Here is a 20,771-nt window from a genome sequence, read left to right as displayed (position 1 = left end):
CACCAGGATGACATATATGTTTCACATAGGGTTGTGTTTTGATTTCGAGGTTATATTTTGTCCAATATTGAAATGTTCTACAATTGCATGTTGTGTAATACACATTATTTCTATCTTCTATCTATTTAGGCTAATTTGGATGCTATTTATTATCGAAATGTATTAGCCCAATGCATGCTGGGAGATTGGCTCCGCGCAATTACGCACAATAATAGAACCGGCGAACTTTTTTTCCATCAGTCATTGACCGCTATTTAAACACAAATATTGATATACACAGACTGAAGATTGTTTCACAAGCAAAAATAGCATTATGTAGCGACCGGAGGAGGCGGTCGCTCTGATTGGTGACAGTTCTGCTCTAAGAAGCGCAAAGGATTATGGGAGTTCATGTTCTTGTGGGAAGCTTATTACTGTTACAGTTAAAAACGTGGTTTAGTGATGTTGTGCTCATGCTTTGATTGCATTATGTGGTAATGGCAATGTTTGTGTGGCCAGGATAATGTTTAGTTTTACTATCAATATAGCCACCACGACTGAGACTGTTAGTGTGTTTGATCACCTCTGGCCGGAGTTTCTGTAAATGGTGAATGATTCTGATGTGGAATACATAGCACCCCCTGCTGTCACGCGGTGTATGAGGCGCAGGAGTGGTTAAAAGTAACATCTCTGTGTCAGTCTGCATTCTTCCATGCAAGCTCGCCACAATATTGTATATCATATTTTTCAAATCGTTTGGGGAGGGTCAAGGAAAAGTATGTTTTGATCAGGGAAGGGGCATAGCTTTTTATTTCAGAGCACACCAAATCCCAAATCCCAAATCCCTCCCTTCTAAATAACGAACGGTCCCTTACCACCTAAATTGTGTAATTATGTTTATTTGTGTCATTTTGATACCACATGGTATTGTAGATTGGAGGAATAAGGAGAAATTCAACCGACATAAAATTCTGGCCATGCAGCTTGTGATAACTGCCCGTGATTACATCACAGACACAACTTGAACGAGCCACTCCTCTCTCTCTCTCTCTCTCTCTCTCTCTCTCTCTCACTCTCTCCCTCCTTCTCTCTTGCACACACACACACACACACACACACACACACACACACACACACCCAAATGCTAATTAACATACACATAGTCACACACACACACACACACACACACACACACACACACACACACACACACATGTTGATATGATTGGTTGAAATGGGGTAGAAATCTGATAGTACTGATGTTGTGAGAGAAATTATGAATGAAATCCTGAATTTTTTTTGAAAAACGAAAGAAATTTGATTTTAGATTTTTTTGTATACATTATTAAATAGGTGCATCTAAAATAGAAAAAAAGTCATTTTTCCTTTCGACTTTAAGGACAAATCGAGATGGTGTGTGTGTGTGTGTGTGTGTGTGTGTGTGTGTGTGTGTGTTTGTGTGTGTGTGTGTGTGTGATTCCCCCGAAAGGGAGTTAAGAGTCATAGTCTTCATCACCATCGTCCTTGTGGTTTTTGTGCGTCACGGGGGTGGGGGGCGGCAGCGCTTTGCTCATTATGGAGGAGTGGGGGTCAAAGGCCATGCGGCCCTGGAGCTGCGGGAGGGCGACGCCCATCGACGCCATGAGCAGGTGGGGCGGCACGTCTGGGCTCTGGAAGCTTGCAGCATGCTGCAGGTGTGTGCTTGACTGAAGCACGTCTGGGCTCTGGAAGCTTGCAGCATGCTGCAGGTGTGTGCTTGACTGAAGAACGTCTGGGCTCTGGAAGCTTGCAGCATGCTGCAGGTGTGTGCTTGACTGAAGCACGTCTGGGCTCTGGAAGCTTGCAGCATGCTGCAGGTGTGTGCTTGACTGAAGCACGTCTGGGCTCTGGAAGCTTGCAGTATGCTGCAGGTGTGTGCTTGACTGAAGCACGTCTGGGCTCTGGAAGCTTGCAGCATGCTGCAGGTGTGTGCTTGACTGAGAGCCGGCCTCCTTGTCTGCGTCCGTCTTGCTGTACCCAGAGTCGTCTTCTTGTTCCAACTCAGTGCCTTTGGTGCTAGCACCTCCGTTCTTGTGGCCAGACCCTGGTTTTCCACCTCTGTGAGGGACTTTCTCACCAGCCCACTCGGTGTGGTTCTCTTCCCCCTCACACTGCATGTCTGGCACTGTGGCAACCAGGTCCTTCAGAAAGTCAAACTCTTGCACCAGCTCAATACACTGCTTTAGGTGTGACGTGGTCATTGTCTTTGCATTCCTAGACGTGGTGACTTGACAGGCTTTCGAAAGCAGCGATTCCAAGAAAAGCTCCAGGGCTCGTGAAATAATAACAGGTACTGCTGCAGCCACTCTGCCTATTTCTTCATCAGTCTGCATAATCTTCTTAATCCGCGCTGGAGGGAATCTGGCATTGTATTTGCTGGGCATTATTAAATGACCTGGACAGATAACTTCAAATAAAATGTATATTCTGGATTATATATATCACACCACCACACAGATTGCTGTAGCTATCCAGACAGAAGAAGTCAGATCTGCACATGGCCATTGGGCAGTGATGATGTCATATACATGTGACATCATCAGTGATGACACAAATCCTTCCCTGCAGAGGCTTTAAGTAGGACTGCCTCACAACTGATGATGTGACATTGGCTGGGTTTCCCAAAAGCTTCTTTGCGCTAAGAAGCTAATTCAACCCTTCTTAAGGCCCCCTTAAGAAGCAAACGCGTTTCCCAATTGCTTCTTTACGAAGGCATGCGTTTCCCAAAAGCTTCTTAGCGCTAAGAAGCTTCTTTGACCCTTCTTAAGGCTCCCGTAAGAAGCCAACGAAGCCAACGCGTTTCCCGATTGCTTCTTAGCCTAAAATTATCTTCCAATTATCCTCTGTTAAGAAGGCTGCGTTTCCCAAAAGCTTCTTAGCGCTAAGATGATCTTTCGTTAAGAAGGTTTTGTAAGAAGGGTCTGGAGCCTTCTTAACACCTTCTTAATGACAAAACACTGGCAGATCCAGCCGCGTCAGGCAAAAGGAGATACTTGTGTCCACTGTTCCTCTTGTGTTTTTCCCTTTTTCCTTTCTTTCATGTACCCTTTAGTGTTTAAAATTAGGGAACACTTGAAAATCTTCCCTGTATGTATGGTTACTTGTGTTTTAAATGTTTTACCGTAGGCTATATTCCTCTAATCAGAATGGATTCCTTTTATAATGTTGTGGATTTATATAGCACCTTTCACAGAACCCAAGGTCGCTTAAATTCTGTAGTGTTTCTCTGTTTTGTTGTATGCTGTGTATATAAAGCAATTTGAACTGCAGTCCATGTCTGAAATAAATAATGTTTAATAAAGTTTAACATGACCATGATTAGGTGTTAACAGTGTTTCTCAACCACTGAGTCGTGGCCCACTGCTGGGCTCAGAGTGCCATCAAGTGAGCCGCTCCAGTTAAGATGCTTCTTAAGAGCCTTCTATTTTTTTTATTTTTCTCGACTGTTAAGAAGGCGTTTGGGAAACACTTCTTTGGAGCCTTCTTAACTCCTTAAAAAGCTTCTTAACTCCTTAAGAAGCTTCTTAACTCTTAAGAAGCTTCTTTGTTGGGAAACTCAGCCATTATCACTGATTATTCTCCTTCTGTGGTGTTTTATGGCAAGTTGGCATCCTTTATGTTGCATTACCGCCTCCTTCTGGATTTATCATCATGTTTCCCTACATTATGTCCCTCAACGGCCACTGATGATGTCCCTGTTTAAGCCACTAATGTTGCAATGTCTATGCATAAGTAGCATCATAATAGATGTAATTTCATCGGTGTGGCCACTTTCTTTCATCACGGATGACATCACTCGCTAATGATATCACCGATGAGATCACAATTGCTCGGTGTCATCGTGTGACATTATCACTGATGACATCATCAACGATGATGGCACAATTGCTGGAGTGGCTTTACTGATGACATCACTCACTAATGACATCATAATTGCTCGAGTGACATCGTTGATGACATCATCACCAATGACATCACAATTGCTCAAGTGACCAAGGCTTCAAAGTTAAATCAATTTGGTCATTAAGTGGTGTTTTACTGCCATGTAAAGTAACTATTACGCTAGCCGCTAGCATTAGCCACAGTAGCCGACTACCCATAATGCATTACGTTATCCCAGCACCCGAACGACACGCGATATTTTTTTCCCATGATGGCGAAGGCATGACCCGCCCCTCTGCCTCTGATTGGCTGACTGTACTCGGCTGCTCCCACCTTCTTTCCAGGCGAGCCAAAAGTATCTCAAACGAGCCTAAACATAGTTTCATTCAATGTCACGATGAGCGGGGGAAAAGTAGGCTACTTCCAAGCATGATTCCTATAGATATTAGTGTTTGCTGGACAGCTAACATTCATAGGCTACATGACTGCAGTTAGTTGTTGCTGAGGCTATGGTCATCTAAGCATTTGTTCATAATATGAACAGCAGGTGAAAAACAATCATTAAATCAACAAGCATGAGATACTTCATTATATGGAATGTTACAATTGCAAACCCTATATCTGAGTTATTTAAGCCTACTTAGCCTATTGCACATGTAACGGCGTTGTGTAGGTGGTACTTGCAGCAACCCATGTTAAGGGCTTGTCCAGGGGTGGATTCGAACTGCCGACCCTCGGCTTGGGAGTCCAGCATGTTAACCGCAACACCAAGAGAGCTAGCTCCCTTGGCGGAGCTGGTTAACATGCCTTTATACCTGGGGAGTGAGTTTAACCAATCCACTCGCTACCACTCGGGACTCAGGAGGAATCCGTGCTGATTCAACTCAGTTACACACAGACACAGTGTAATTTTTTCTTGTCATTCCAAATGTAATCACATTGTTGCTCTGATTAAGTAAAAGTACAGTTATTTGTGTAAAAAAAAGACTGGTAAAGCAGAAGTACTGATTCAACTTAATTACTCAAGTAAAAGGAAAAAAGTACAGGCTCTGAAATGTACTCAAGTAGGCCTATAAAAGTAAAAGGTTTTCTGTGCAAGGTGAATAGAAACTCACGTCATATTAATATAATTCAAATACTATTCAACTTAAAAGGTCCCTTCAAAACATATTTTCAGATGCATAAAGACTATACTTTAATCTTCTAGTCTTAATAACTATGACCCACTAGCTCAGAGAGTTGGATTGCTGTCTAGCAGTTTGGTGCTTGTGGGTTTGAGCCTCAGTGACTTTTGAGGTTGTGGGTTTGATCCTCAGTCAGTTTTGAATGTCGACAGCAGGGGCGGTTCTAGGCCTTTTTTGGGTGGGCTTTAGCCCACCCAAAAATAGTCTCAGCCCACCCAAAAAAAAGAGGCAATTTTTTTTTTTTTTTTTCCTCCAAATCCATGGTGGTCATTAGTAGCAGTTTCTATGTTCTATGTTTTCTATGTTCTTAGGGTGGGCTGAGACAAAAATTTAGGGGGGTTCAGCCCACCCGAAAAGTTTCTAGAACCGCCACTGCGGCTGCTGCGCCGCTGCGTCGCTGCGCCGCTGCGCCGCTGCGCTCCATCTATCTGCCTCCCACATCACTTCACACAGGTCACACACACAGTACAGCAGCGAAGTGGTCCTCCACAGTCCACACAATCGTTCTCCCCAGTCCCCACTCATGATCAATGAAACTGTGAGGTGAGCATTGAGCAGTCAGAGTCGTTAGTATAGTTACTTAATTAGCGCATATTGATATGCAAATTAGCACGCAACGTTGTTTCGTAGGCTAAACAAAAGAACTTCGCTGTGCCTGCCAGACAAACAGGTGGACTGGAGGAAGGTAGGTAGGCTACCAGCCAGCCATGTCATGCTAGCTCGCAGTAAAGCGGGTGTAAATGGATGCGTTGTTTTTTGAGAAACATAAATGACAAACATATTTTCAAACGGGTCCCTTGTTATCTGAATGAAATTAAGCCCTTCAGAATCGCAAGTGGCTGCTTTACACAGCCTGTCTGATGCGATGATGACGATAGCTTAACATGCGTGCATGGCATGCTATTCCCTTTTCTTTCTTTCTTTCCCTATTTTTGCACGCTGTGGTGGTGGTAGCCTACCAACTTCCAACCAGTCAGATTTGTAGAAAATGTGTATGGCTGCTATATAAGCTGATTCACACACAAGAGTTTGTGTGAATCCAAAAAGAGACAAATTGCATTATTGTGTGAAATGGCCTTAAGTAGCCTAACTAACCAATACAATGTGATTTTCAAATGTCAGTTTCCAAGACAATTAATTCTTCAGTGAATTTAAGCATGGGGACAAATCCTCATTTGTTGTTTTTCCATAGATGGATATACGAAAGTTTTTCAAAAGAAAACAGCCAGGTTCAGGTGAGAGTAAGGTCAAAACGATGTTACCTGACCTGACTGCATTGCCCACAGCAACCCAATATTCAATTGGCATAAATGTTATAAATTGATATGGATAAATCTATACCTCTTATTAGATTATGCATACTCTGGTTGGTTGGTTGCTTGCTTGCTTGTTACATTTGCCTTTTGGTTGACAGCACAAAGAGGGAGAGAGGATAGTGAGGGAGAGGAGGAGAGAGTGCAGAACACCACATACAGTAAGTAGTCTACAGTGGTAATGCTTCTGTTTTGTCCACATTCATTGCAGTGGACTGGAGTCCACAATGAGTTCAAATAACTAAGCAGTATTGATATACTGTTATCAAATGTGGTTTCTCAGATTGCCATTTTCTCCTTGAATAGTGTGTGATTGTCAGTGCAAAGAGGGCCCACAATGGAAATAAGCCTCTGGGCTTTCTTGTGTTTTTTTTACCCTCTGTGATTACATTACATAACATTACATTACATTACATGATTGTTCATGTATTGTTATGTTGTCATTGTTGTTTCTGTGCCAAGTGTGATATCACCTAATAAAATCAATCAATCAATCAATCAATCAGGGAGAGAGGAGGATGGAGAGAGAGAGGATGGAGAGCAAGAGCAGGAAGAACCAGGTGAGAAAGTGGACAGATAGTGAAGTCAAGATTGTTATAGTGGCAATAATGAAAGCGTAACCGTTTTGCAGAGAAAAACATTCCATTAATCACAATATAATTGTACATGTATTCCATGGATTCTATGTGTTTTTCTACACTAAATGCTTTCCAGAAGTACACATATATCAATGTATACTTTATTCTAAACAAGACAACTACACTTAACAGTACACTTGTATAGCTAACTGTATGTGTTTCTTCTAATACAAGGAGAAAGAGAAGAACAAGGAGAGTCTCTGGGAGATGAAAGAGAGAGAGAGAGCAGACCAGAGAGACAGATGAAGAGACAGACACAGAGCGGCATACTGGCCACCAAGCCAAAGCAGCAGGGTCTCAAGATGTTTCTTTAGATTTAGGGAATAAGGAGACAGGTCCTAAACAGTTAAAGTTGCCTCAGTACCCACAGAGTCAGTTTGGCAAACAAAAAAGAGCCTTCCAACAAAACTGGTTCCAGAGTTTTAAATGGCTGGAATATTCCTCTAGAGCAAATGCTGCTTTCTGCTTCACTTGCCGGGTATTTGGTAAAAATCTCTACCAGGGTGTATTCGTGAGTGGTGGTATGAAGAATTGCAAAAATGCAATGAGCATCTTTCACAAACATGAAAACTGCCAGTCACACAAGGACAGTGTAGTTTGCTGGGACAGCTACAAAGCAAGTATATCACAAGGCAATGTTGTAGAGCAGATAGAGAGAGCAAGTTCCACTGAAATCAGTGAACGAAGGGAATACCTGGAACGTGTTGTGGCAGTGACCTGCATGTTGGGGAAGCAAGGATTAGCATTTCGGGGTCATGATGAAAAAGATGAAAGCGACAATAAAGGAAACTTCCTAGAGTGCATGGCACTGTTGAGGCAGTTTGACCCTTTCTTGCAGAGGTATGAACCCCCATCAAACACCACATACCTCTCAAAAGAAAGTCAGAATGAGATGATAGAGTGTTGTTCACAAGAGGTAACTGCAACTATTGTCAGTGAGATGGAGGAGTCAAAGATGTATGCCATTATGGCTGATGAGGCCAGAGATGGAAAGACAGAGCAGTTGGCACTCTGTGTCAGGTATGTTACCACTGAGGGTACAGTGAAGGAGAGGCTCCTAGCCCTTACAGAGATGTCCAACTTTGATGCTAAATCAATAGCCGCTGCAATCGAGAGTCAACTGGTAGAGAAAGGAATCCATCATTTGAAATGTGTGGCACAGACTTATGACGGGGCAGCAGTCATGAGTGGGGCAGCTGGGGGTGTGCAAGCCCATTTTCGAAAGCAGCACCCTGAAGCGATATATGTGCATTGTTATGCACATGAGTTGAATCTTGTCTTGTGTCACACTTGCAGAGCGATTTCTGAGGCCACAGAGCTTTTCAGCATGCTGGAAAGTGTCTACTCCTTTTTTAGTGTCTCACTTGTAAACCACCATAAATTTGTAGACACTCAAAGGAAATTGGGATTGCAGCCAAGTGAACTTGTTCAGTTGTCGAACACGCGTTGGGCATGCCAGGTTCGTTCAGTCAAAGCAGTGCTTACGAATTTCCCTGCTATACTTGAGTGCCTCTCCACCATAAACACACCTCTGGCTTTGGGATTGAAGGGAAAACTGTGCAAATTCTCCTCTGTGTATTTGCTGAATGTATTCCAGGATCTCCTGTCAGTAACAGAAACTTTACACAGGTACCTACAGAAGCAGACCATCGACCTTGCTGAAGCAGTGTCAAACAAGGATGCAGTGCTTGACTCCCTTAAGGAGAAGCGTAGCGATGCCACTGCTGCAGATCTTCACACTAGAACAAAGAACTTATGTGAGGCTAACCAGATAGCAGTCCCAGGGCCATCTTCTGGACAGAGACGGAAGACAAAGCGCATGGATGACTTTGTTGTTGAGTCGACTTGCGGGGCAGGTAGTGCAGTCAGGGATTCTTCAGAGTCAGAAGAACTCAAAAGGAAGTTGTTCTTTCCTTGTCTGGACAGGATGGTGTCTGAACTTGAGAAGCGTTTTTCAGATGTTAATGATGACTTGATTGAGGGAATTCAGGCGTGCAGTCCAACCTCAGCCCACTTCTTGTCTGAGCCACATTTGTCAAAACTGGCACTGCATTACCACATTGACCTCAAGGCTGAGGAAGTGATGGTTGCCAGAAACTTCCTGAGGCGCAAGAGAGAGGCTGGTGTTGCTGTTCCAGACATTCTCACAGTGTACAAACTACTGGATCCTGAGATGTTCCCTTCATTGAAAGCAGTTATTCAGGTTGCCTTGACCATCCCAGTTAGCAGCTGTAGCTGTGAACGGTCTTTCAGTGCCTTGCGTCGGCTCCATACTTGGCTCAGGGGGACCATGGGGCAAAGCAGACTCCAGCACCTGGCTGTGATGTCAATTGAGAAGGAGGTGCTGGAGCGAGTCAAACACCAAAAGGTGATAGATAGATTTGCCACCCTCAAAGTGAGGCGACACACCTTAATTCTCAGAAAGTAGTGTGGTTGTTCCCCGGTGAAACCACAGTTATCAATAAGATAATTGAGAGAGGTTAGGATAGTTCCAATCATTGTCAATCAGCCAAAGGTGTGAGAATATTTATTCATGATGTTACAAGCCCAACATAATATGCTTATCTTGCAAGGTAGCCGCATATTGAACACAAGCAGAAAGGTGAACGTCAGCCGTGCCTAAGACGTTAAGAATCAACCCTGGTACTCAGCTCCTTTATGCTCTTTCAAATCCACTGATGTTACCATATCAGCCAATCCCTTTAGACCTCCATGTCTAGCAAAGGTCAGAACATCATTACCATCTCCAGTAACCATTTCACTTGACCAGTCCTTAGATGGATAATATTCAAAGATAGATAGAGATGGATATTCCCCTCTGTCTTGATCATGTGATTGCTGACTTAGCTCCCCTTTTGCCCCAACCAAGTATTGCCTCTTGCTGTGAGCACACCAGTGCTGTTGTTCAAAATTAAAGTACATTTTCTCAGATTTATTGGTGTCTTTCTAGTCACACAATTTAATAGTCAGTGTTTCCCATACACTGATCTATTTGTGGTGGTACACCCTACATAGATTTTGACCCCCACAAATACTGCCACATATTAATTTCAACTAGTTGACTGCAAACTCCTGCTTTAGTGCTTACAGTATATTATTATCTTGTCGGAATATTATTCCAGCCAATAAGTTAGGAAGTTCCCTTTTGATTTAATTTTACTTTTGTTTTGCCTACAAAGCAAAATGTTACTTTACTTGAAACTCCACTGAAGTGATTTTGGTATTATTTATGCAAGCATAATTCTACCATATAGTAACCTGTATGCAGAATATATATAGTATATATAGGGAAACAATTATTTTTTCATCGCTGTAAAACCACAGAATGGTAAAGAAGATATTGATGTGTGTAGTTCTTCATAGATCTAGTCTCTTCATTTTGATCTCAAAGTGCGCCAGTTTGATCCATTTTTTCTTCCGGGGGGGCATGCCCCCGGACCCCCCTAGGGGTTCAGCGGTCTCTGACCTTTGGGTGGGCTGAGCCCACCCAAAGCTGTGATGCTAAAACCGCCCCTGGTCGACAGCCAGAGGAAAGAGTCATTTAAAGCCCTGAGAAAACCTCATTCAATCAGTCTGATTTGGTGGTACAGAGAGTAGGCTTGCTGCCTGGCAATATTGAAACCTCAGCCACTTTTGTGGTCGTGGGTTCGAGCCTCAGTCAGTTTTGAATGGTGACAGGCAGAGGGAAGAGACAAGAGCGCCCGGAGAAGAGCTGTGAGTGTGGTGGATCGCTTTGCAGTCTGTCCACAGTGTCCATTTCTGTGGATCTGTTGTGTCGCTCTGTGTATCTGCCTGTAGGAGGCGCTACGCTGGTGATGTTAAAGACAGGGCAGTGCTGTAATATGTCTCCTCCATCGGGAATCGAACCAACAGTCTACCTGTCAGACAAAGACAGCGACGCAGCCGCTCAGCCGACTGAGCTATGAGCTGTTGGGAGTTAAGCTTCTGATTTCTACACACTGTATTGACACTGACAATAACACAGAGCATAAAGAGTGAGACAGGTGAGATTTGTACCAGTGAGTTGAGCTAGAGTCAGGGACTGACTAGTCTCTTTCATCAGCTTATTTCTATCAGTGTTCAAACTACTGGTGATGATAAAGAAGGATGACTGCTGCAGCTTATAATGCGAGTACTTTTTAAGAAATTGCATTTTTAGTCTAGTTTTCACCAGTGAAAATAGGTAGTCCTCATAGTTTTCGTCTACGAAATCAACACCGCTATGTCTCTGAGAGACCAGACTATATCAAAAACATAAACACACAGTGGCGTCTTTCATGTATGCTAGTAAGTGAAACTGCTGTCTGTCTGACCACAGACTGTAGAAAGAGACGCAGGATAGCCAAGCGAATGTGATTGGATGAACGTTTGATGCTAGGCCAATCACAGGCAGAGAAGGTGCCTCCAGCCTTCGCCATCATCTGGAAAAAAAATATCGCGAACGACACGGCTGTAGAGCAGAATGGCTCTGCTGTAAAACCCTCATAGACGTTTTTTTCCCCTCCAAGTTAAAACAGTCTATTACACCGGAAGAAGCACCCATAGGCATCATGGCAGCTAGAAATAAGGTGGATAGTAGTGACCCGTTTTTAACTGTATAAAACTCCACAGAAGAAGAACTGTATGACATTGTCACTGACCTGGCCACTTTTTTTCTTTGTTTTTTTGTTTCTTTCTTTCTTTAGTGGGGACAGACAGACAGACAGACAGACAGACAGACAGACAGACAGACAGACAGACAGACAGACAGACAGACAGACATAGCCTGTCATGTGACCGCGCAGCTCACCAATCACAAACCAATAGCAACTCACTTCTGGTTCCAAATAACCAAGATGGTGAAAAATGTTCAAAGTAGAGAAAACGTAGCCTGGTCAACCAGCCGGTCATGTGAGTTCACATGACCGGCTGGTTGACCAGGCTAGAGAGAACACACACCGTAGTCTCAGTGAGGTACTCGTGACAGGGCCGATTCTAGGGGGGGGCAGGGGTGGGCTATGCCCACCCAAAAATTAATCTTGCCCACCCAAAAAAAAAAAATTTTTTTTTTTTTTTATCTCCCTTTTTGAATTCCAGTCGATCGCGCTTAGGGTCGCGACCCGAAGGTTGGAGACCACTGGGTTAGTTAGTTTAGGGCACCTAACAGTTGTAGTTCATACCAGGTCTTATGGAGAGGGTCCGTCTCCAGATCCTGCCCTCTTACCACTGGTGTCCCCCAGGGCTCAGTCCTGGGCCCCTTACTTTTTCTTCTCTATATCAGATCTCTTGCCTATGTGATCTCTTCTCATGGCTTCTCTTATCACTGCTATGCTGATGACACCCAACTTTTCCTTTCCTTCCCCCCCTCCGACACTCAAATCGAGGCTCGCATCTCTGCATGTCTCAAGGACATTGGCGACTGGATGTCTGCCCACCACCTCAAGCTCAACCTTGGTAAGACAGAGCTACTCTTCCTCCCAGGGAAAGACTGTCCTCTCACAGATCTCTCCATCTCCATCGAAAACACCACTGTACTGCCCTCCCAAACAGCTAAGAACCTTGGGGTGATCCTCGACAACCAGCTGTCTTGCTCTGCCAACATAGCTGCGACAGCACGCTCCTGTAGGTTCTCCCTCTACAACATCCGCAAAATCCGTCCCTTCCTCACAAGAGAAGCGACTCAACTCCTGGTCCAGTCACTTATCGTCCCTCGCCTGGACTACTGCAACGTGCTCCTGGCTGGCCTACCTGCCACCGACATCCGACCGCTTCAGCTCATTCAGAACGCTGCTGCCCGTCTGGTATTCAACCAACCCAAATTCTCTCATGTCACTCCCCTCTTCCGGGACCTCCACTGGCTTCCCATCTCAGCTCGCATCAAATTCAAGACACTGGTACTGGCCTACAGGGCAGTACACCAGTCAGCTCCCCTGTACCTGCAATCTATGGTCAGGTTCCAAACCTCTCACCGCTCCCTTCGCTCCTCTACCAGTGCAGGGCGCCTCGCTCCTCCTTCGCTACGGGCGCTCAAAAGTCGCTCATCCCGATCTCGACTCTTCTCCTCCCTGGCACCCCAATGGTGGAACGAGCTGCCACCTTCGGTCAAGACTGCTGAATCACTGCCGATCTTTCGGAAAAGACTAAAGACTCACCTTTTCAGGCTCCACCTGGGCCCCTCTTGATCTAACGTCTTTCTCTCTCTTCTTTCTCTCTCTTTATTTAATATAAAAAAAAAAAAAAAAAAAAAAAAAAAAAAAAACCTAAACTAAAACTCGTACCACTGTTCCTTCAGGATTTGTAGTTGTCATAGACTGTGCTCCATAGTTGATTGCTCTATTGCTGACAAAAAGTGTGTTACTGTAAGTCGCTTTGGATAAAAGCGTCTGCCAAATGACGTAATGTAATGTAATGTAATGTAGTTATAGAGAAATAAGCTCATCCAATGCAAAGAATATTATGGAGTTCATTATTTTAAACTATGGATGAAGGATTGTTATTTATTTGTTAGGGTAACAAAGTCTATCTGCTTTCAAAGTTTTAATTTCAATAAGACTAAAAGTCTTGTAAATATAGGTTTGAAGGCTAAATGGCAAATAGTTTTTAGCTACTGTATGGTTAAGTCTCACTGCACTAGTCTTTAATTTGATTTGAGAAATAAGATCATTTTCTTTGTCACTTTTCAGTTTGAATTTGAATAAGACTAAACGTCTTGGAAATATAGCAATAGTTTTGTAAATAGTTAGTTTGTACATGTTTGCTAATAGTTTTGACAATAATAATGTAAACACTGGCCTGTCACCTGAGTGAAAGTTCCTACTTACAGTTTGGTGACCCAAAACAGAATGGTGACTCCTACTGGAACAATTTGGTTCAGTGTTTATGCCTGTGTTGCTGTCTGTTGTAGTGTAAAACGACTAAAGGGAGAGCAGGTGGTTACATGAAAGTGAGTGAGGAAAGGAGAAGATACTGAATAATGACATCACAACAGTATAATCCTAATGTTAATTTAAAATTAAATATTCTTGGATGAAAGTCCAAAAAACATCAAATTTTCTTCGGCGCTGCCCTTGCAGGCAGCACCGAGAGTCCATTCCTACCTAAAAGTACTTCCAGCGCCACTGAATATAATGCAATTTAATCCCCATCCCCGAACCCACAACCTCTGGCAACCTACCGCCAAAGTTGCCCCCTACCAGCCCACCCTAGTGTGGCAGGCTAGATACGGGCCTGACTCGTGACGGAGAAAAATCCAACGGCCACTAAACTAGGCCGAAACGTTTAATAAATCTTAGACGTGTGGATACATTGGCATGTACAGAGTGTCTCGTAGGTGAGCTCTGTGTTGTACAGAGTGTCTCGTAGGCTCTGTGTCATACAGAGTGTCTCGTAGGTGAGCTCTGTGTTGTACAGAGTGTCTCGTAGGTGAGCTCTGTGTTGTACAGAGTGTCTCGTAGGTGAGCTCTGTGTTGTACAGAGTGTCTCGTAGGCTCTGTGTCATACAGAGTGTCTCGCAGGTGAGCTCTATGTCGTAGGTGCGCTCTGTGTCATACAGAGCATCTCGTAGGTGAGCTCTGTGTCATACAGAGTGTCTCGTAGGTGCGCTCTGTGTCGTACAGAGCATATCGTAGGTGCGCTCTGTGTCGTACAGAGTGTCTCGTAGGTGCGCTCTGTGTCGTACCGAACATACGGTGGCTCAAAAGGATCAATACAAAATACCTGTAAGGAAATTCACTCATACAGAAACATTCCTTTATGTAGGTATGTTAACAGGTGAGTCTCCCAAAATGTTGGCGTGTTCCTTTAAAATGTCAGAGGTGCAGGCTGAAGAATTTCAGTTGGAGACAATAGTCACCTTAGAGGAAAGTTTAGCTGCACCACAGACAAGGTACAGGAGTCTGAACCTGCACAAAAGGAGTTGTTAACTGAAAAGGCCCCAGAGCAGTGGCACGCAACCTTGCCCTACTCAGGAGCCACAAAATGACATCTTTGAAAGAGCCACAATCCAAAAAAGTCCCTTTACTACCTTTATTTTGTATTTATTTATTTATTTTAAAAGTATTTAAAAACAACTACCCATAAAGGAGCCGCATGTGGCTCTAGAGCCTTGGGTTGAGTATCACTGTTCTAGAAAAAGAGCAGTTGTCAGTTGTTAGTGTGCAAAAGTGCTCTAGAGGGAGTTGTTGAAATGACTCGTTGAGTCTTTATCTTTCCACTTGTGTAGCCTATTTTATTTTTTAAATGTTGTGATTTCTAAATAAAAACATTTGATCACCAAACACACACACACACTGACCCACAGTCATTATTGATTTTTTTTTTATTAAAAGTGCATTATAAATCAAATTTGTTGTATTAGTCCAGTAGCTTAGTTTATGAATGTCAACAGTTTCATTCCACAACAAAAAAATGAAAGGAATACAATACAAATGATCAATTCCTAGACTCCTAAAATACACTACGAAAGTTAGAGTTTTATCAGATCATGTTTCAGAGGCTGGAACCAAACTGCTGAAATATTTTCTTTCAAAATGCAGATAATTTATTTTATTTTGGAAAAACTTCATTTAGGTGAAGCGGCCTGAGGGAGACAAAACCATTTAGTCAAACCGCTGATACAAAACCTTCTGATGGGGGAAAAAAAAAAAAAAAAACACAATTCATGGAAACCTCCTGAATGAAAACTCACTCAGGAGGCACAGTTCATCACATAATTTGATGTCAGTTTTAGTCTGGAACATTGTCATATTCTTCACTCTGTGAAGATAATGGTGTCCATTACAAATAAACTATCTCCCTATAGATGTCAACATGTGGACAGAAGTTTCCATTCAAATATGTTTACTGCAATCTCCAATTTTGTCAAATTAAATGTTATCATAGAATATCTGATCAAATTCAGCAGATTTTATCATTTATTATTAAATATTAGCTGCCTGCCATCAGTCTGAATCTGCAGTGAATTATTCCGACAAACAACATCAAACTGTTTAAGCTTATTATCAAAACAAATAAATTACAGCACCAATAAACTCGGCTACAGAAATCCCATTTCCAGCAAATACAGAATCATAGCTTTACAGTTTCTCATTGATCAGCTACAGTATGTTACAGTACAGTCACACTACAGATCACAGAGTACATAATATTTAATATGAATATTAAAATATATTTACTCTATATTATAAAGTTATTAACAGACATTTTGAGAAGCAGTGATTATTTTAAATTCCAGGTATTTTCCTTAAAAGTGTCAATTGTTGGCATCACCAAAATGTGCTGCTATGGGAATGAAAGAAGTTTTGAAGAAACATGTTGAACATGTTGAATGGTTTATTATACTTATTTTATTTTGTTATTATTATATTATTATTGTTGTTGCTGTTATTATTATTTCTTAGTTATGTATACTTGTTATTAGGGGTTCCAGCCCCCTTCTTTGCTATGTTTGTTTCTTTATTTTTCTTCTTCTTCTTTTCCTTCCATAAAACTGTGTATATGTCAGAAACCCTAAGGCCCACAGGAACCAAATTTTGGACCTATAGGCTAGAAAACTCACCCACTACTCAGAAACAAAAAATCACACCAATCTACCAAAGTTTGGTGATATTACCGACACCTCATTTCCTGTTTTTTAACCATCCATACCACTGGGCCAATCCCTGAAATTTGGCCCAATGACAGATATGACAGATATTCAAGCCCCTTTGGGAGCAATAGGCTCGAACCCCCGGTATTGCCGCTTGCGGCTATATTTATTATTATTATTTCTTAGTTATGTATACTTTTAAAATGTGCTAAAAAGTGACATTTAAAGATTACATAATTCTTGTGGGGACTATAATTCAAGTCATTATTTTGCTTCAAAATGGGGAAAACACACATCTGTTCGAGTTAAAATGACTGGAGGGGTTGGAATAAAAATGTAAAAAAACAAATCAGGAAAATTGATGCAGGATGTATATTATTCTACATATATATATACACACACACACACACACACACACACACACACACACACACACACACACACACAGGTATATACATCCTGCATCAATTTTCCTGAAAAACAGAACTGTATATTTTGTGAGTAAAAGTCCTTAAGATGACTTGAGAAGCACTGTGTTAGAGCAGCATCACTGCTGAACATTTTTGGAATAATGTGACTTTGCCTGTAGCCTGCAGGTGGCAGCATTTCTGCACTTCAGATCTCACTTCTGTTACCATCAAGCCTCTGAGACTGAGAGTCGAGAGCTGATCTGAGACCAGACTGGCTTTCAAGTCACAGTGAGGAATATAAGGTCATGTGTCTTCACCACTGCTCCAACATCAGTACTCTTTTTCTAAGACGTTTGATAAATATGGGTCTTAATCTTCCTGCTCCATCATTCTACTCTACTTTAATATGCTCTCATGAACATAAAGAATATTTCTCCCACAGTGTTGCGAGTAACTAGTTACCAAGTAACCTATTACTGTACTACGTTTTCAGGTCAATCTAACTCATTAACTCATAACCTTTTGAGAGAAGTAACTAGTAACTGTAACTAATAACTACATTAAAAATCTTCAGTAACTTGCCCAACACTGCTCTCCTATTTCTAGTACTTGCTGGTGATGTAGAAACTGAATCTGATTGCACTGTTGAGCTCAGTAGAGTCTCTGTTTATCAGACAGCTGATCCTTAGAAAATGGATAGTTTCGGTCCTTGGTTATGATTGGCTGAGCCACGTTCGATATTCTATAGACACACACATCTGACCTCATCATCACTGTGCCAAAGTGTCCCGTGTGTTGCTGCGTCTGAAGCTGCGGGTGGTCGTTTCTGGAGGCTTTGAGGTTGGATCTCTGTACAGACTACAGAGGCTGTACATGGTAGTGTGTCAGAGGGTTTTGAGGTTGGATCTGGCTGTACATGGTAGTGTGTCAGAGGGTTTTGAGGTTGAATCCTGACAGTTCAGTAGGTCTTGAGTTTGAAGACCTTGCTGAGCCTGGAGGTGGCGCTGGAGTAGATGAGGAAGGACCCTTCGTCAGTGCTGAAGTGTTCCCAGTCCCTGCAGCCGAACGTTGGGAGGCTGTGGACAGGAACGAAGCCCTCATAACCCTGCCACCTGCGCACGCACACACACACACGCACACACACACACACACACACACGCACACGCACGCACACACACACACACACACACACACGCACGCACACACGCACGCACACGCACACAAATAACATTTTGGTCAGTTTGCAAATAGACAAAATCTGAAAACTATAGAATCAATATTCAACAAGTGCTCATCTGATGAGTGGTCTTCACATGGAACATGAAGGTCTGGGTGCCCTTTACACCCCCTGAAAGTTTCAGCCCGATCGCACTTAAAATGGCACAGCTGTGTCCTTGAAACAAACAAACATCGCCCACATACTCAATTTTATAATATATATATATATATATATATATATATATATATAGATAGATAGATAGATAGATAGATAAACTTTTGATTTGAGAGCTATCTGAGTCATTCAAAAAGTACACACGCACGCGCACACTCACACACACACGCACGCACACTCTCTCTCTCACACACACACACACACACACACACACACACACACACACACACACACACACAATCTTCACCATGTGAAGGGTTTTTGCAGGCCAGCACACATGTAATCGTGCAGTGGGCGTGGCCTAGATGTTTCTAAGACCCTACAGTGTCTGTCTGCCCAGCTTTAGTGATACCAACCTGTAGATCACACTGTTCAGAGAGTAGGAGCTGCCGTCATGAGAGTTCGCCACAACCAAGAACTTCTCCTCTCCTACTGTGAAGAACTCCCAGTCCACAGCACTACACACACACACACACACACACAGACACACAGATGAATGTCATCACTGTTGTCATGATGAGATCACATCTGCAGCTTGGTGGATGCTTGCTTTGCATCTCTGTGGGGTGGAGACCTGGTACCTCCTAAATGTCCTGGAACTAAGAGAAACAGACTGGGTTGTGTGTGCCTTTATAATGATGGAGTTTTGAAAAGATTTCATCAGCACACTGGAACTAAGTTTGTCCTTTTCAGGACTGTGTTGTCTCTTTTATAGACGGTTTCAAACTGTTCCCTAGCTACACAATTCCGTGAAAACCGTCCATACGATCGTTAGGAGAGGCTAAAGGGCTTACTTAAAGCAGCTACGAGCAACTTTTTCGATATATTTCGAATATTGATGCATCACATCTTACCTATAATAGTAGCTGAGACCAAAGCTGTGTGTATCTGAGATTGCTCCCTTAGGTGATTATTATAACTCTGTGTCTGTCTAAACTCGCGTCAACAGGGGGCTCTCTAGTCTAGAGAGACCGGACCGGGAAACGCGGAAGTGAAACCCGGAAGTGAAACGCAGCTGCCTGCCTACGCCGTTTGCGCTGCCTAGCAACATAACATAAACAATGTGAATGCCACGCATACTCTCGGGAACATCTCTCGTTATATTCTAACAGGTTTTTTGGAAGTTATTTTGTGGTTATGGCCGAAGTGGCTGCTGCAAACCGTTTCATTTCACTTCCTGATCTGCCCTGGCTACAGACAGACTAACACTGGCCGATTCACTCGGGGTTCAAGCGAGACTACTCTGCGTTGGTCTCGTCGACTATTAGAGGTAAGATGTGATGCATTGATATTAAATTTATACTGTTTAATAACAATCGAAAAAGTTGCTCGTAGCTGCTTTAACAAATCAATAAAAAATATATTTTCTCTGTTTTCTATTTATATTGTTCTATTTCTCTATTTGAATATTGAAATATATGTTTATAATACTCGTAAATAAATAACAAAGCTAAATTTATTTTAACGGCTGCGATCTCAGCACCCCCAACTCTAAATGACTTCCTGCATCCCTGCTGAGGGTGGAAACATGAAATGTCATGAACATGTAGAAGCCATTCAGCTATATTTGGAATCAATATAAAAAAGTAAAACGTGTTTTTTTTTCAAGTTTTGGCCTGAGTGAAATGTTCTTTGTTCTCATGAATCTCTTGGTTTGACAAAGTAAAACTATTTTTATAAGCATGTTACAAAATGTATATGGAAAGAAGAATGGTGGATGAAATCTCGTGGTGCATGTGAATGAACCGGAAGTGGGCATGACTTTGGCTTTCTATAGGCGTGTGTGTGCCATGGTGCTGCGGGCTGACCTGTACTTCAGGTGTGTCTGTGTCTGTGTGTGTGTGTGTGTGTGCGTGTGTGTGTGTGTGTGTGTGTGTGTGTGTGTGTGTGTGTGTGTATGTGTGTGTGTGAGTGAGTGAGTGAGTCAGTGAGTGAGTGAGAGAGAGAGAGAGAGAGAGAGAGAGAGAGAGTGTGTGTGTGTGTGTGTGTGTGTGCATGTGTGTGTGTGTCCGTGTGTGTGTGCATGTGTGTGTGTGTGTGTGTGTGTGTTTATTTTTTTATTATTTGTTTATTAAAAAGGATCGCGATTAGCTGACGCCTAGACGTCAGATAGTCTTCCTGGGGTCCAAGACAACAAATACATTACATGTTAGACAAACATTGAATGTCTAGAAACATGTCACAAAGAGTAAGAGAAAAGATCAAAGAAGAAACATTTAGAAAATAGAAAAAGTAAAACTAGAATCAAATAGAACATCACTGCAATACTGTAATGTAGTCTCTAAAACAGACATCACAAAATATGACAAGAGATAAGATAAAATACAGGTTAATGTGAAAATAAATAAAATCTAAGTTTCTTTTTAAA

General features: G+C 42.5%; 3 protein-coding genes across 3 annotated transcripts in view; 1 reads left to right on the top strand and 2 right to left on the bottom strand.

The window, feature by feature from the left end:
• Positions 1–20,771, top strand: part of LOC310778024 (myosin light chain kinase, smooth muscle-like) — a gene marked incomplete at its 5' end in the record, with an annotated part of 383,786 nt that overhangs the window by 195,489 nt on the left and 167,526 nt on the right. The window lies entirely within an intron of this gene.
• LOC310778773 (uncharacterized protein) lies at positions 1,473–2,402 on the bottom strand (the record flags this gene model as incomplete). Its single annotated transcript, XM_083639220.1, has 1 exon — positions 1,473–2,402. One exon carries the CDS (start codon positions 2,400–2,402, stop codon positions 1,473–1,475), a length of 930 nt encoding a protein of 309 aa, XP_083495346.1.
• The window catches only part of LOC310778770 (thrombospondin-type laminin G domain and EAR repeat-containing protein-like), a gene marked incomplete at both ends in the record, with an annotated part of 82,731 nt that continues 79,928 nt past the window's right edge, over positions 17,969–20,771 (bottom strand). The window contains 2 exons of the mRNA XM_083639217.1: positions 17,969–18,122; positions 18,760–18,861. Of these exons, the coding sequence (XP_083495343.1) occupies positions 17,969–18,122; positions 18,760–18,861 (256 nt within the window). The remainder of the gene's footprint in view (positions 18,123–18,759; positions 18,862–20,771) is intronic.

The sequence above is a fragment of the Poromitra crassiceps genome (genome assembly GCF_964638095.1).
Source record: "Poromitra crassiceps genome assembly, chromosome: 6".
NCBI classification, from domain to species: Eukaryota; Metazoa; Chordata; class Actinopteri; order Beryciformes; family Melamphaidae; genus Poromitra; species Poromitra crassiceps.
This window is presented reverse-complemented; position numbering and strand designations above follow the sequence as displayed.